Source organism: Tupaia chinensis, unplaced genomic scaffold, assembly GCF_000334495.1.
Source record: "Tupaia chinensis unplaced genomic scaffold, TupChi_1.0 Scaffold000355_1, whole genome shotgun sequence".
In the NCBI taxonomy this organism is placed as follows: Eukaryota; Metazoa; Chordata; class Mammalia; order Scandentia; family Tupaiidae; genus Tupaia; species Tupaia belangeri.
This window is the reverse complement of record NW_006159850.1, coordinates 1,726,780-1,740,525: the sequence shown is the minus strand read 5'-3', so window position 1 is coordinate 1,740,525 and position 13,746 is coordinate 1,726,780. Positions and strand designations below refer to the sequence as shown.

The 13,746-nt window shown below is 56.1% G+C and overlaps 1 protein-coding gene across 1 annotated transcript in view; it reads right to left on the bottom strand.

Moving 5' to 3' along the window:
- Nucleotides 1–13,746, bottom strand: part of LOC102499047 (zinc finger CCHC domain-containing protein 14) — a gene marked incomplete at its 3' end in the record, with an annotated part of 72,788 nt that overhangs the window by 11,343 nt on the left and 47,699 nt on the right. Inside the window, 2 exon segments of the mRNA XM_027773443.1 lie at nt 2,534–2,605; nt 12,053–12,126. Of these exon segments, the coding sequence (XP_027629244.1) occupies nt 2,534–2,605; nt 12,053–12,126 (146 nt within the window).

Here is a 13,746-nt window from a genome sequence, read left to right as displayed (position 1 = left end):
ACGCCCCCCCCCCCCCGCCCCCGCAATGGCCAGCAAAACTGCTTGAGCCACCAGCGAGCTGAGCCACAAGGCCACTGCATAAACGGGACCTATGCAGGAACTGACCCTCTAGGGAGAGACAGGACACGTGACCTGTCACACCTGTGGCAGGCACAAGGCAGAGGCAGTGGTTGCTGGGGAGATGAGCAGACGCAAGGCCGAGCATGGCCAGCATGTTCACAGGGGGAGAGAGGGGAGGTAACGCTTCATGTCTGACACCAGGCTGCAGCAAAGACCCACTGCTCCCAGGAGAGGGGTGAAACCTTCCGGCCTGGAGAAGGGAGAGACCACTTGGGCCGGGATCCTGCACCAGCATGAAGCAGAGGTCAGCTACTGTGGGGAGGGCAGGAAGGCTGAGAAAGCCCAAGCTGGGCTGAGCAAAGGGAGCACTCCGCCTTGGCTCCCAGTGCAGGCCAGCACAGGAAACGAGCAGGAAGGATCTGCCCTGGGAGGAGCCAGGGGACAGGCCACAGGCCATGACGGAATGCTGGGCACTGACACGCCAGGGTACGCATGGCGACAACCAAAGACGAAGCCTGCCCAGCTCCTGCTCAAACTGACTGGGACCCCACCGAAGGCTCGGCAGGCCTGTCCCAGGCACGAACGTGTCTTCCTGTCTGCGGGGTCTTCCCAACAGGGTACCGAGCATTCAGCAGAGTTTGCAAGACACATGGCACAGCAAAAGCGGGAGGAGGAAGGGACAGACTACTGTTGAGAGATGAAGCCCTGGGCCAGCTCTGTGGTGCAACAGGAAGGTGTTGTTCAAGAGAAGCCAGAGTCCACACGGCAGCCTCAGTTCAAATCCCCAGCCAGGTTCACTTGAGAAATGCCAGGCACGTGCATGCAAGCCCGGGGTCTGCTGGGCTGAGGGCCGGGGGAGACCAGATGTGGCCAGACAGTCCGGGGTCTGCTGGGGTGAGGGGCCGGGGGAGGCTGGGTGTGGCCAGACCCTGTGGAGCTGCCCCTTCCCTCTCCCACTCTCTCGCGAGCACATAGGTATCCTATCACAAATGAAGGGGAAAACATTTAAACAAAGTTCAAGGAAAAATAGAATTAAAGTATGAGTTTGTTTTAAAACAGAGAGAGAGAGAGAGAGAGAAAGGAATAATTAGAACCAGACTCAAAATAACGCAGATGTTTGAAGTACCAGACAGGGACTCTGAAATAACCATGACTCACATTAAAGGATCTCGTGAAAAAGATGGACAACATGCAGGAGGGATGGGGACCCCCACAGTCAGCCCCCGAGACAGAAAACAGGCAGAGACAATGAGAGAGGATGGACAAGAGTGTTTCCAAATGAACAGCAACGAGCCTGGCACCCGTGAAGGTCAGGAAGCCCCGCACGGGGGTCCATACTGGCTGGGGAACACGCGCACCCAGCCCGGCGAGGGCCAGCATCCGAGCCAGCCTTGGGAGGCCAGAGAAATGGCCTTTTTACAAATGAGAAGCAGAGAGGCAATGGGGTGTTCCAGCATTACGGAGGGACAGTGACTCCCAGGGAGAAGGTCCCCCTGCAAGGCACAGCACACGGTGTGTGTCATGCCCGACAGGCTCTAAGCAGCAGAACCCAGAGGCCCCCAGCCCTGCTGTGAGGACGTGCCCCACAGAGGCCCGGAGACACCCTGGGCTGCGGCCCACTGCCCTCTCTTCACTGCCGCGGTGTGTGCGTGATCACCACAGAGGGACGGGGGGCGGGGACAGTCACACCACAGCCCTGGTCCTCCATCTCTCCCTCCTTCAGGGATCTGGAGCACGCACACACACGTGCCTCACGTGTTTCTGAAGCCACCAGGGCCAGGACTTGAACTGCGGGGGCACCCACCTGAGAGTGGGTTCCCTTCATCACTGGGCCGCAGGGCTGGCCCGTGACCCACTAACAAAGATGGCCGCACCACAAGCCTTGAGGGGGACAGTGGGACTGCGGGAGTTCACGGGAAACCAAGTCCAAGTCGAACTTTAGCACCAAAAAAAGGAAATCCAAGCCTCTTCTCCCAAATGCCTATTCTCCATGAAGCCTTTGAAGACCCCCACACACGTACAGGTAGGGTGTGTTACACACTACACAGACAAGAGGCATTTAGTCAGTAGCAGGACTTTTTGTTTAAAAGATATTCTTAAACTCCTGAGCCAGTTTAAAAACGAAAGGGAACATCCACACATCCGCTCATCCGCTCACACAGCTCGGCGCGGAGCTGGGACCGCTGAGTGCCAAGGCCGCCCTTGCCCCAGCCCAAGGCCGTGGGGCCCCGGGGCCTGTGTGCGGCATCTCTCTGCCTCCTCCTCTGGCGAGCACAATAGGCCACAGCCGTGGACGGTCACATGGCTCACGTGGACGGTGTGGTTGGTGTGGCTGCATCCTGCGAGCAGCGGCCTTGAGCTTCACAGGCTGCACACTCAGCGGCCACAGGAACGGCCTGCTGTTTACTCGGAGCTGCTGTCAACCGCTGGGGAATCGACCTTTAACTTTTAGAAGAGCCCCTGGTCACCTTACCTTTGAAATAAAGTCAGTCACTTCAGAGGAAGATTTGGTTACTGACGTTACTGAAGAATCAGACCACAGGACCTTAAAAACAAGCAAACCAACCAACCTTAGAAACAGACATACTGCTCCCAGCACACACTTCTGCCCGTGTGCCAGCCCAGGGGCCAGGTGAGTGCTGAGCAGGTGTTTGCCCCCCCCCATCTGTAACAGGAAGATGGGCCGTTAGAGCCCGCCTCCTGTCAATGTCACTGAAGAACTCAAGCACGGGGCCTACAGCTTGCCCCCAAGCTCAGGGGCCACCAACGCTCATGGCGGAGCATCTGAGCCGGGCATGGGCTGCTGCTCACAGACGAGTCGCAGATCAGGAAGTCCCCAGCAGTCGGTCCCTCCACACGAGGGTCCGTGTCCATGGGGGAGGGTGCTATGGGAGCACGAGAGGGCCCGAACCCCCGCCAGGGCGTGAGCACATTTGCGCCAAGAGAAGCGAGTGGGCAGGGGAGGAAGAGCGACAGTGCAGGGCTTCCGAGGCCCCTGCACCCGGCAGGCCCCGGCCTCTCCCACACGTGGCCCTGCTGTGGTCTGTGTGACTCTGTAGAGGCCGGTCTCCCCACGTGGACGCCAAGTCCTGGGAAGGGGGTAGAGCCTTGCCCCGCGATCCTGGCCCTCGGGCAGAAGGTGCTCCAGAAGGTTGGAGTCGCGGTCTGCCTGGAAGAGGGAGGCCCCCAGCGGAGGGGCAGAGCCAGCTGGGCTGGCCGGAGGGGCAGCCACAAATATCAGCTTCACCCTGAAATTCACACGGAGCCGTCGGTTTCAAGTCAGGCAATAAAATGAGCAAGCACATCAGGTTATAGGAAAAGTCGCGACGCCTTTTTGCCTAGAAAACATAAAGTACACCATGACTTTTCCGACAACCCAGTATCTTACTGCCCAATAAGAAAACAGGACGCCGATTTAGAAGAGATGCCACAACCCCCTCCGCCGCCCCGCCTCTGCTTGTTGGGAATGCCTGCTCTTCCTGGCCGGCCCTGCCCACGGCTGCCAACCACTGCAGGGTGCGAGCATGTGCGTCCTCGGGCTCTCAGAAAGCTCCGCTGGTGGGGAGGGTGCAGGCCCGCCGAGGCTCTCCCTGAACCACCGTGGCCGGCCCCACCAGCCGCTCTTGAGGCCTGACATGCTCGGGCCTCACAGCAGTCCTGGAAGACATCAGGGGAGCGGCTCCAAGCGGCTGCTGGAGGCAGCAGAATCTGACTGGAGGGCAAGCTCCCAGCACATGCACACGCCTGCCTGGCGCACTGTGACGCCGCCCAGCGTTTCTCCAAGTGCACTGCACGGGAATCCCCCCCATGCACCTGCCTCTGCCTCAGGTGGGCTTCTGCGCTCTCCTTCCTCCCACAGCCGCATCCACTCCGCCAGGCACGCGGCCCCGTGCCCAGGTCAGTGTGTGCGACGGCCCCCACGCATGGAGCAGGCTGCCCCATCAGCTCCCTGCCTCACAGGGCTGCCACAAGTCTAGGCTGGGCACTCCCGCACCGTTCTTCCCGTGCAGAGTCGCCGTTTCCACCAAGGGCCGGTGGAAAGCAGGCACTGGGACCAGGCCATGCTCTGGGGTCTAGGCTGCCCAGGTCTCCCCCTCAGCTGCCCTTGCCCACTCGCCCCAGGGTGTGCACCCATGGCAGCCTGAGATGTGCTGCAGTGACTCATGTCAACCGGGTCTGCAGCGGCCCATCTCACGCTCTGCATCCCTGTCTGACTCGGTTCTCAGCAGACCTGCCTGTATGCCGCGGAAGCCGCCAACACGTCCCTGGGGGCAGCAGACAGCCTAGGACCCAGAAGTTGCTGGGCCCCCAGGGGAGCCGAAGCCCACAGCAAGGGCCGAGGCCTGAACAGAACCAGAAGCCGGGAGGCAGCACAGACCCCGTCCCAGGAGCGTTTCTGTGAGCCAGAGGTGGCGGCGCGCCGAGAGCAGGAGCTGTGAAAGGAGCAGTCTCCGAGGGAAGCGCCAGGAGCCACTCACAACACGGAGTGGAAGACGCAAGGGGCCCATAGAGAAAGGAAGTGGAGGAGAGAGCAGGGAAAGGACCGTCTGAAGATCCGACATGCAGACAGCGAGGGTTTTAGAATGAGAAAATAGAGCCGGTTCCCAGAGGCGCAGACCTGTGTTTGCAGATCAAAGAGCTCGAGGTCTCCACGCCACGGGATGAGAGGGAGCCCACGCAGCGCGCACCCCCAGAAACGCAGGTGCCCGGGCCTCAGAGGAAGCCCTAGCATGGCCCAACAGACGCTCAGCACTCGCCGTGGCAGAGGCACGCCCCGTGCACCCCACAAGAGCGGGCACCAAGTGGGCCACACTCTCGATTTCTAACCACGTCTAGCCAGGACCTGCTACATGCCAAGTGTCCTGGCAGACGGTGTTCAGACAGGAAGCTCAAGAACCATGCCTCCTAAGGACCCTCCTGAAGCTACTAGAGCAACCGCTAAAAACAAGGGTAACAGGGACCAGCAGTTAGCGTAATGGCTGTGTCGCTGGACTCCCACGTAGTCGACCGCGGTTCGCGTCCCGGACCCGGTGGCTTAAACTCACGCTGGGCGCGTGTGCGTGCGTGCCCCAGATCCCGAGAGGAGAAGGGATTACAGCGTGGCCATCCCCCCGGGGGGGGGGTGATTTCTCACTTTCTATCTCTCTGTCTCTGTCTGTCTGGTGAGCGCACGCGTCCTATAGCAAAAAAAAAAAAAAAAAACCTCTCCAAACAAACAAACAAACAAACGAGGGTAACAGAAACACTTGCACCAAGGGCAGGTACCCAAGGGAGGTGGGCCGGGATCCCGGGACAAGTCCACAGGCCGCCACGCACGGCTGAGTGTAACCAGAGGACGCGGACAGCAGAGGACCTGAGGAGTGGAGCGGCCTAAGCGCTTGTCGGTAAGGCGGGCACACACGCACACGCGCACGCACGCTCCGGGAAAGACGGATGTCGGGCAAGAGAGGAAACGCACCAGGACTGACTCTACCATGTGACTCTGACTGGGAACCTTCCCACGGCCACGGTCTCTCCCACTGCCGTGCCGAGGGCAAACGTCAAAAGCAACACCCCCTCCTGCACGTCGTGCCGTGTGAAGTGGGCACATTTATATCCGATAAAAACGAAAACGCAAAATGGTTGCCAAGATTTGTTATTTGCTAATATGCAATAAAACACTCAGAACAGGAGTACTGCTTTCAGATGAAAACTAAACTTTAAAAAGAAAAGAGAGAGACGAATGAGATGTCTGGGTAACTGAGGGGTGTCCGCAGCACTCCCCACGGACCTGCGGGGCGCCACGGCGGTACTCCCGGGGCTGGGGCGCTTCCAGCTTCCCTTCCCGTTCCCTGATCATGGGTGATAAGTAAAGAAAAGTTTCTGTTTTTTTTTTTTTGCTATAAGAGTGTATGTGCTCACATACTCTTAAAATGAACTAAACTCATTTTTATAAAATTTTAGTTATTTCAGTTTCTTAACAATGAACTTGGAAAAGAGAGAAAGAGGCAAAGTAAGAGATCACTACTAGGAGGAAGGCCACACCACAATCCCTTCTCCTCTGTTCCCCTCTCAGGACTTTGCATGCATGCACACGGGGACCTGGTGCTCTTTCAAGCCTCTGGTCCAGAACTTAACCATGGGGTAGGCCATGTGGGATGCAGCTGCCCTGACCACCATGCCACTGGCTGGCTCCTTTCTTTAGTACCTTCTCTGTACCAAAAGATCTTTGAATTAAAAAAATTACCAGGGCCAGCAAGTGGTATGGTAGTTAAGGGTGCTGGACTCCCACATGGCCAACCACAGTTCGAATCCTGGACCTGGTGGCTTGCTTTCCCACTTGCCCCGCCTCCCCACTCTGTCCCTCTCTGGTCAAATAAAAATAAATAAATAAAGTTAAATCACAACTAGCAGATGGCATAATAACTATGTTGCTGGACTCCCATGTAGTCAACCACAGTTCAAGTCCCGGACATGGTGGCTTAAACTCATGCCAGGCGTGTGTGCGAGTATGCCCAAGATCCTGAGAGGAGAATAGAGGACAAGGGATTGTGGTGTGGTCATCCGCCCTGAGGGGTGACTTCTCGCTTTTTGTCTCTCTGTCTCTCTCTTTCTGGCAAGTGCCCACGCCCTAAAGCAAAAATCTCTCTCTCTCAAAAAAAAAAAAAAAACCTATTTATTAAAATAAGTAAATAGCTGGGTCAGCTCTAAGGTCGAGTGGTTGAGGGAGCCAGATCCCACGTGGCCATTCAAGTGGGTTTGAAACTCAGCCCCGGGACCAGCAGTTAGCGTAATGGCGATGTGCTCCCGGTCACGGCAGACCAGCTCACAGGCGCTAGAGCTACACATACACAGACCTGCGACGGCCTCCCGGCGCGTGCCCTTTCCTTTTGGAAGGAGAAGCCTGGCTTCTCTTACACACGGAGACCATCGCCCCGCAGCCCGCCTTTGATTGGCAGGCACATTCCGTGGCAAGGACGGAGCAGGAGTGGGTCCACTCCGTGGCTGGACAGCCGGGCTGTGTGCAGTCTGGGCTGTCACAAAGCTGCATGTACACATTTGTATGACCACACGCAGCGACTGCCCTCGGCGGATGCCAGGCACAGGACTGATGGGGCATGCCACAGGTGCATGCTCCAGAGAGAAGCTGCCGACGGGGTTCGCACGCCGGATGCTGCACGGAGCAGCAGCGCAGGCTGTCCCAGGCCGACCTAAAAGGCTGGGTGCAGTTATGAGCACCTACAGTCCTGCAGATCTGGGAGGCTGGCAGGGGGGTCTGACACAAGGAAACCCTGTCCATAAAAGGTACCTCTCTCTGCCTCCCTTCTCCTCTCTCCCCCTCTGATAAGGGCAAGGGCCCCACAGGTGGCACAGGTGGCAGGGCACTGCCATGTGACACCAGAGCCATGCAGGCTGGCGGTGGTGGAGGGGTCATCATAGTACGGGAAGACCCTGACTGTCCCGGTCAGAAGGAAGCCAGGGTCACAGGAGAAACAACTGCTGAACTGTTTTCCAAAGGAGCTCACCATCTCACACCCCCAGCAGCAGTGTGAGACGCCAGCTCCGCGGGCGACGGGAGCGGAGACTGCCCCGCAGCTTTGGTCGGTGCCTCCCTGAGGTGGACGGTGCAGAGCGTCTGCCCGCTCGTGCCTCTCTGCTTCCACACAGCTTCCACGGTACTGTCTGTCCAGACCTTTCCCTGTTTTTGGATGGTTGTTTTCCTAGCATGAAATACAAATTCCTACGTGGAATACAAATCCCCTACCAAACGTGAGACCCGCAGACATTTCCACCTGACCTGTGTTTCCCCTTCCACTCGGTTCAGGGTGCCTCCCAGGTAGCAAGTTCTGAATCCGATGAAGCCCAGTCTGTCATCCTGTCTTCTACGGGTATTGTCTCTAAGAACACTTTATCTTGCTTAAATCACCAAGCTCTCTTCTGTGCTTTCTAAGTTTAAGTGTTTGGTTTTACATGTAGGTCTATGATCAATTTTGAGTTAACATTTTCTTTTCTTTTTCAAATTTTGCTGCTGGGAATATGCCTAGCAACGATAAAAGGAGAGGGGTGAGAAAAGTGTGTGGGGGGGTAGACAGCCACGCCAGTCCTTTTCTGTTCCCTTAGAACGTTGGTGCGCATGGGAACCAGCAGTTAGCGTAATGGCTATGTCGCTGGACTCCCACGTAGTCGACCGCGGTCCGTGTCCCGGACGAGGTGGCTTAAAACTCACGCCGGGCGCGTGCGTGCCCATCCCCCCTGGGGGGCGATTTGGGGTGATTTCTCGCTTTCTGTCTCTATGTCTCTCTCTGTCTGTCTGGTGAGTGCACGCGCCCTACAGCGAAAACCCCCCCCCCCCCAAAAAAAAAAAAAAGAAGAGCTTTGGTGCGCACACACGTGACTGTGTGTTTTCAACTGCTAGGTCCGGGACTCAAACCATATGATCAGCTATGTAGGACCCAGCCACCGTAAGCGCCATGCCACCCCAGAGCTGGCTTTTGTTTGAGGGGAGGCCCGAGTCAGTGCTCTGGTTTCTGCATATGGTATCTTCCAGAATCTGCTGTGACCAGACCGTCCTCTCCATAGCGAATTGTCTTTGTATCTTTGTCAAAAGTCCCTTAGCTGTGCCCTCAGGAGTCAGACTCTGGAGTTTCCCTTCGTTCTCGGTTTCGCCGTGATTCCTGCAGCAACACCATAGTGTGACCAACTGAGGTTGAAAATGAAGTCCTGGGGACCAACAGAGGGCATAATGGTTATGTCGCTGGAGTCTCACGTGGCTGACCATGGTTCGAGTCCCAGACTCAGTGGCTTAAAACACGCCAGGCTTGTGTGTGTGCATGCCCAAGATCCTGAGAGGAGAATGGAGAAGGGACTGTGGCATGCCCATCCCCCTGGGGGGGGGTGATTTCTTGCTTTCTGTGTCTCTTTGCGTCTTCAGCAAGCACACACAACCTATAGCAAAAATCTCTTAAAATTTTTTTTTCTTAAAAAAAGAGAAAATGAAGTTCTGATTCAAATAGTGTGTCTTCCAAACTCTTCTTTCTCTTCCCTTCCTTCTTCCTTTAGAAGATTGCTATAGCGTGCATGCATTCACTAGAGGGGGCAGGTGAGAAATCAGCCCCTGCAGAGTTGGCCAGGTGGAGTCCAGCTGCCTTAACCTCCATGCCACCTCCTGGCCCCCAAGGTTTTCTTCTTTTCAAAATTGTTTTGATTACTCTAGTTTTTTTTCTATATGTCTCTTAGAATTGACTCGTTGAATTCTAAAGCAGGAAAATTTGGGCTGGCTCCTTGGAGCAGTGGCAATGTGCTACTCAAGAGACACTAGATCCTGGGAACCAGCAGTTAGTGTAATGGCTATGTCGCTGGACTCCCACGTAGTCGACCGCGGTTCGCGTCCCGGACCCGGTGGCTTAAAACTCACGCCGGGCGCGTGTGCGTGCGTGCCCAAGATCCCGAGAGGAGAATGGAGGAGAAGGGATTGCGGTGTGACCATCCCCCCTGGGGGGTGATTTCTCGCTTTCTGTCTCTATGTCTCTCTCTGTCTGTCTGGCGAGCGCACGCACCCTACAGTGAAAATCTCTAAAAAAAAAAAAAGAGAGACACTAGATCCTGCATGGCACCCAAGTTCAAATCCCTGGTCTGGTTGCCAGCAAACATACCGGGCGTGTGTGGGAGTGCCCCTCTCACTCGCACTCTCGCATGCATGCATGTACTCCACCATGAGAAAGAAAGACAAAGAGATGGGGGTGGGGTGGGGGGAGAGAGAGAAAGAGAGAGAGAGAGAGATCAACAGATCTCCAGGGAAACCCCAGGCGTGGTCATTTAGGCTGAGAGAAAGATAGCACGTTTAAGAATCCCAGGAAGCCGCCCGCTCACCACCTGCACCTGTGGCCAGTCCGTGCTGACTGCCAGCTGTGAAGCTGCAGCGGCTGTACACTTGGAGGTTGCCAGGAGGCCACGCCCGATGCAGCCACCACCACTCTGCAGCCACCTCCTTACGGCAGAGGGTACAGCTCCCCAGCGGTGCCTGCACACGACGGCGGTGCGCGCTGTGCAAAGGGGCAGCGTTTGTGAGGACGACAACCCACTTTCGAATGCTCATGTGACACCCTCCCTTCGCCTAAGATGACCATCTATCAGGCACGACCTGGCCTGAGAAGTCCAGGACACGTTGAGTCAGGACAAAAGCAAATGGCCTGGACTGCTGGGGAGCGAGGATGACAGCCGGAGCATGGCTGCCCAGCCCCACAGCAGGAGCGTCCCAGAAAGCCGTAGCTCTGAAGTCCCTGACACCCAGTTCCACCACCAGGGGAAAGCATCCAAACTGGACCGCGGGCACAGTATGATGGGTCGGCCTGAGAACAGCCTCTGCCTCTCCTCCCCATGTGTGCAGGGCCATGGGACCCATGAGGACAACTGCTGGGCTTGGGGGCCTCCCCAGTCTTGGCCCCCACTGCCTATGAGAAGGGGCCCCAAAGGCTCCCTGCCTTGCTGCCAATGCCCCTCCCCAGGGTCCCAGGCACTCGGTCGCCCGGCTCTGCATCATGAGTAACTAGAGTAGGGCACAGATGTCCTCCAAGTGAGGCCAGCCTTCCAGAGTATGCAGGTCCTGCAGAGACTGCTGTGTGCCCCTCTGTGAGAGATGACAGCGAGCGCCGAGCGAGGGCCACAGGCCATTGCTGGGCTCCAGGCCAGAGGCCCTGCGGTGTCACCAGGACCCCCAAGGCCTGTAAGGATGGCCCAACCCTGATGACGCTGGGACCTGGGGCTTCTGCAGCTCTTGAGATCCCATCCAGTGGTCACGAGCGAGCGACTCCCTCACACTGTGGGAGGGCACATGGCACCCTGGGGCCTGGTGCATCTCCTCACCGCACTGAGGCACTATCCTCTGGCAATGAAAGTGCTGAGGTATTCTGATGTCTCTTTGGTCTTTAAAAACTCCATCGCCTGCACAGAGCGACAATCCTCACGCCGCCACAGCCTCACTGTGACAGATGCTCCCAGCCGTGTGGGCACAGACTCTCCCCAGGGGGGCTCAGTGAGGCATGCGGTTGAAAGAGAGCCTAGCAGCACAGCAGGCAGGGACAGGCCCTGCTGGCCAGCTGCGGACATGTAGCAGGACGCCTCTCCCTACCTCTTCTCAGTCAAAGGCTTGGGGCCAACAACACACCAGGGTCGCAATCAGAAATGCTCCTTAAAGAGGATAAAAAGTGGTCTTCCCCTTCTTCACCCAGCACCTTGCTGCCTGACACACACCCGTGAGGATGGGAGCCCTCGCTGTCATCCTGGATCATGAGGCCAAGGGCCACGAGCTAGCGCTGTCCCAAGGAAGCTGGAGGAGCCTGGGCTGGAGAGTGCGGGGGCACAGTTGCCATGGCAGCTCCGGCTCGGCCCTGTGCACCCAAAGTGAGAGAGGCGAGCTCAGGTGAACTGAGCACCCAGCAGGTCCCCGCCCTAACACACAGTGCGTTGCCACTCTCACGAGTTCACTTCGCCCAGCTCTAGTGACTACTGGACCTAGCACACCGCCATAGACACTGTTCCTGGCTAGGACCAAGGCACTTTTGTCGCCGAGTAAATGTGAAGAAGACACAGAAAGCTCATCGGAGGCACTTACCATTCCGGACTGTGCTTGGCGCTCTGCACGGGCAGTCTCGCTTATGCTCCCAGCATCCCCCAAGCTGTGTCCCATTAATATCCTCCCACTGCTGAATGCAGACAGGGCACAGGGAAGTTCAGCGCTAATAGATGGAACTGCCAACTCCAGGCTGGCCCACAGCCACGGCCCTGCCTCAGGTGTGGGGCAGTGAGTGAGGGCCACAGCCATCAAGCAGGAAGCACCCGCCCCCATTGTGAAGGTGGCCACATGTGGCCAGCCCGGCACTCTCATGTGGCACTGCACAGAGCTTTGCAAAAAGGCACAGCTATCTCACTTAGATAAATAAAAGTACCTATTCATGGAAATGTGTTCCTCCTATCTCTTAGAGGAGAGAGGGAAAAAAAAAACTTAGCATCTTACCTCAAAGGAACATTCAACATTCCTGTCATTTTTTGTGTGTGATAATCCCTTCAGGTCTATCTTTTCAACACTCACTGTAAAAGTAAAACAAAAAACAGAAAACAAAAACAAAATTATAAAAATGAAATAAGACCGTGCAGTATACACAAGTTATTTAGCATTTGATAGTTGAGCAATTTTCCACGCGAGACTAGTCCCACCCAGAACTGGAGACTGGAGCGGAGCACAATGCAGGCAGACTCGCGAGTGAGAGCACGGGCAGCACCTGCGAGACCCGGGCAAGGGAGGCCGGGAGCGGCCTGGACCGAGAACCTGCGTCTCCACGAGCACACACGAGCACCGACAGGGCTGTAACAGCCCCGGCGCCAGGCTCTGGCGCCAGGCCTCAGAGCGGGCAGGAATCTGCTCTGCGCTATGAGAAGCAGCACTCGACTGTGATTGCCTGGACAGCGCCTCTCCAGGACAGTGTCTCCTGCGTGTCTTCCGTCAACAGGACGCATTCCCACAGGGCAGGCGTGGCAGAAATCGGAGGGCAGCTCTAGGCGGAACTGGGCAAATGCTGAAGGCAACTGTCTCTGAGGAGCAGACAATGCAGCACCAGACAACCGGGAAGGAGAGACGAGGCTTCCCGAGATCTCTCAGGCAGCCTGGTCCAGACTTTCCTTCCTTTAAGCCAGGGTGCCTTCTCCTCAAACATAAAATGACTCACTCAGCTTGAAGCTCTGTTTCCACATCCAAGACAAGACAACATTATCCAGCACGCCATGGCCTCCGGCTCCCAGAGACAGCAAGTATACATGTCCTACTTCTAACTTGAGACCGCTGTTTCTCGAGACAATGCCTAACGACTACTCGAGCTTCTGTGTTGTCACAGGCACAGATGGTCACACACCCCACCTGTTATGGACACCAGGAAAGACCCCAGCAGAAGGAAGACAGCACATGCCTTTCATATGTAGACAGCACATGCCTTCTGGCTACCTTCACTCTTCCAGAGGCCCCTGGGCAGTGTGCTATGGGTATTTCTGCAATTGGGTCCTATGCCAAATAATCAACATCATCTCTCAGATCTGCACTGTGACACTTGTGCAGACAGCCTTGCTCCTGAGCTGCCACACCAACATTTCCCAAAGTCTCCTCCAAGGAAGCCAGTTCTGTAAGATGCTCAGGGCCACCCTCCAGAAGGTGCATATTCAACAAGTTCAAAAAGACCCCTTCTTGCAGCTGTTAATTACATTAGCAAATTAAAGGCTTTGAGAAGTATTGCAGAAAATAGGTTTTTAAAACAATGATTACCCAATTTTTTGGGCCACAGAACCCCTTCCCTATAGAGAGCAGCCAATCTGGGTGAACACGGTGACCTTTAGACACATGCAGAAACACAGTTCCATGAGCTGTCATTTGCATGGCAATAAAAGCAACTGGCACGAGCTGCCTGAATCTGCAGAGCAGTATGGGTCTAAAGGAAGTCACATGTGCTTAATCAAAATCTGCCCAAAAGATAAGAACAAATTTACATAAAACCACAGGGCACCAGTTGTCTTTGCATCTTTAGCCCATTAACATCCAAAAAAACTGGATTTACATTCCATTTTCTCTCCTCCCATTTCCTACCCTTAAAAAAAATAACCCTAATGGCCACCAGGTGGCGTAGTGGTTAAGGATGTAAGACTCACATGGCTGACTGTGGCCCA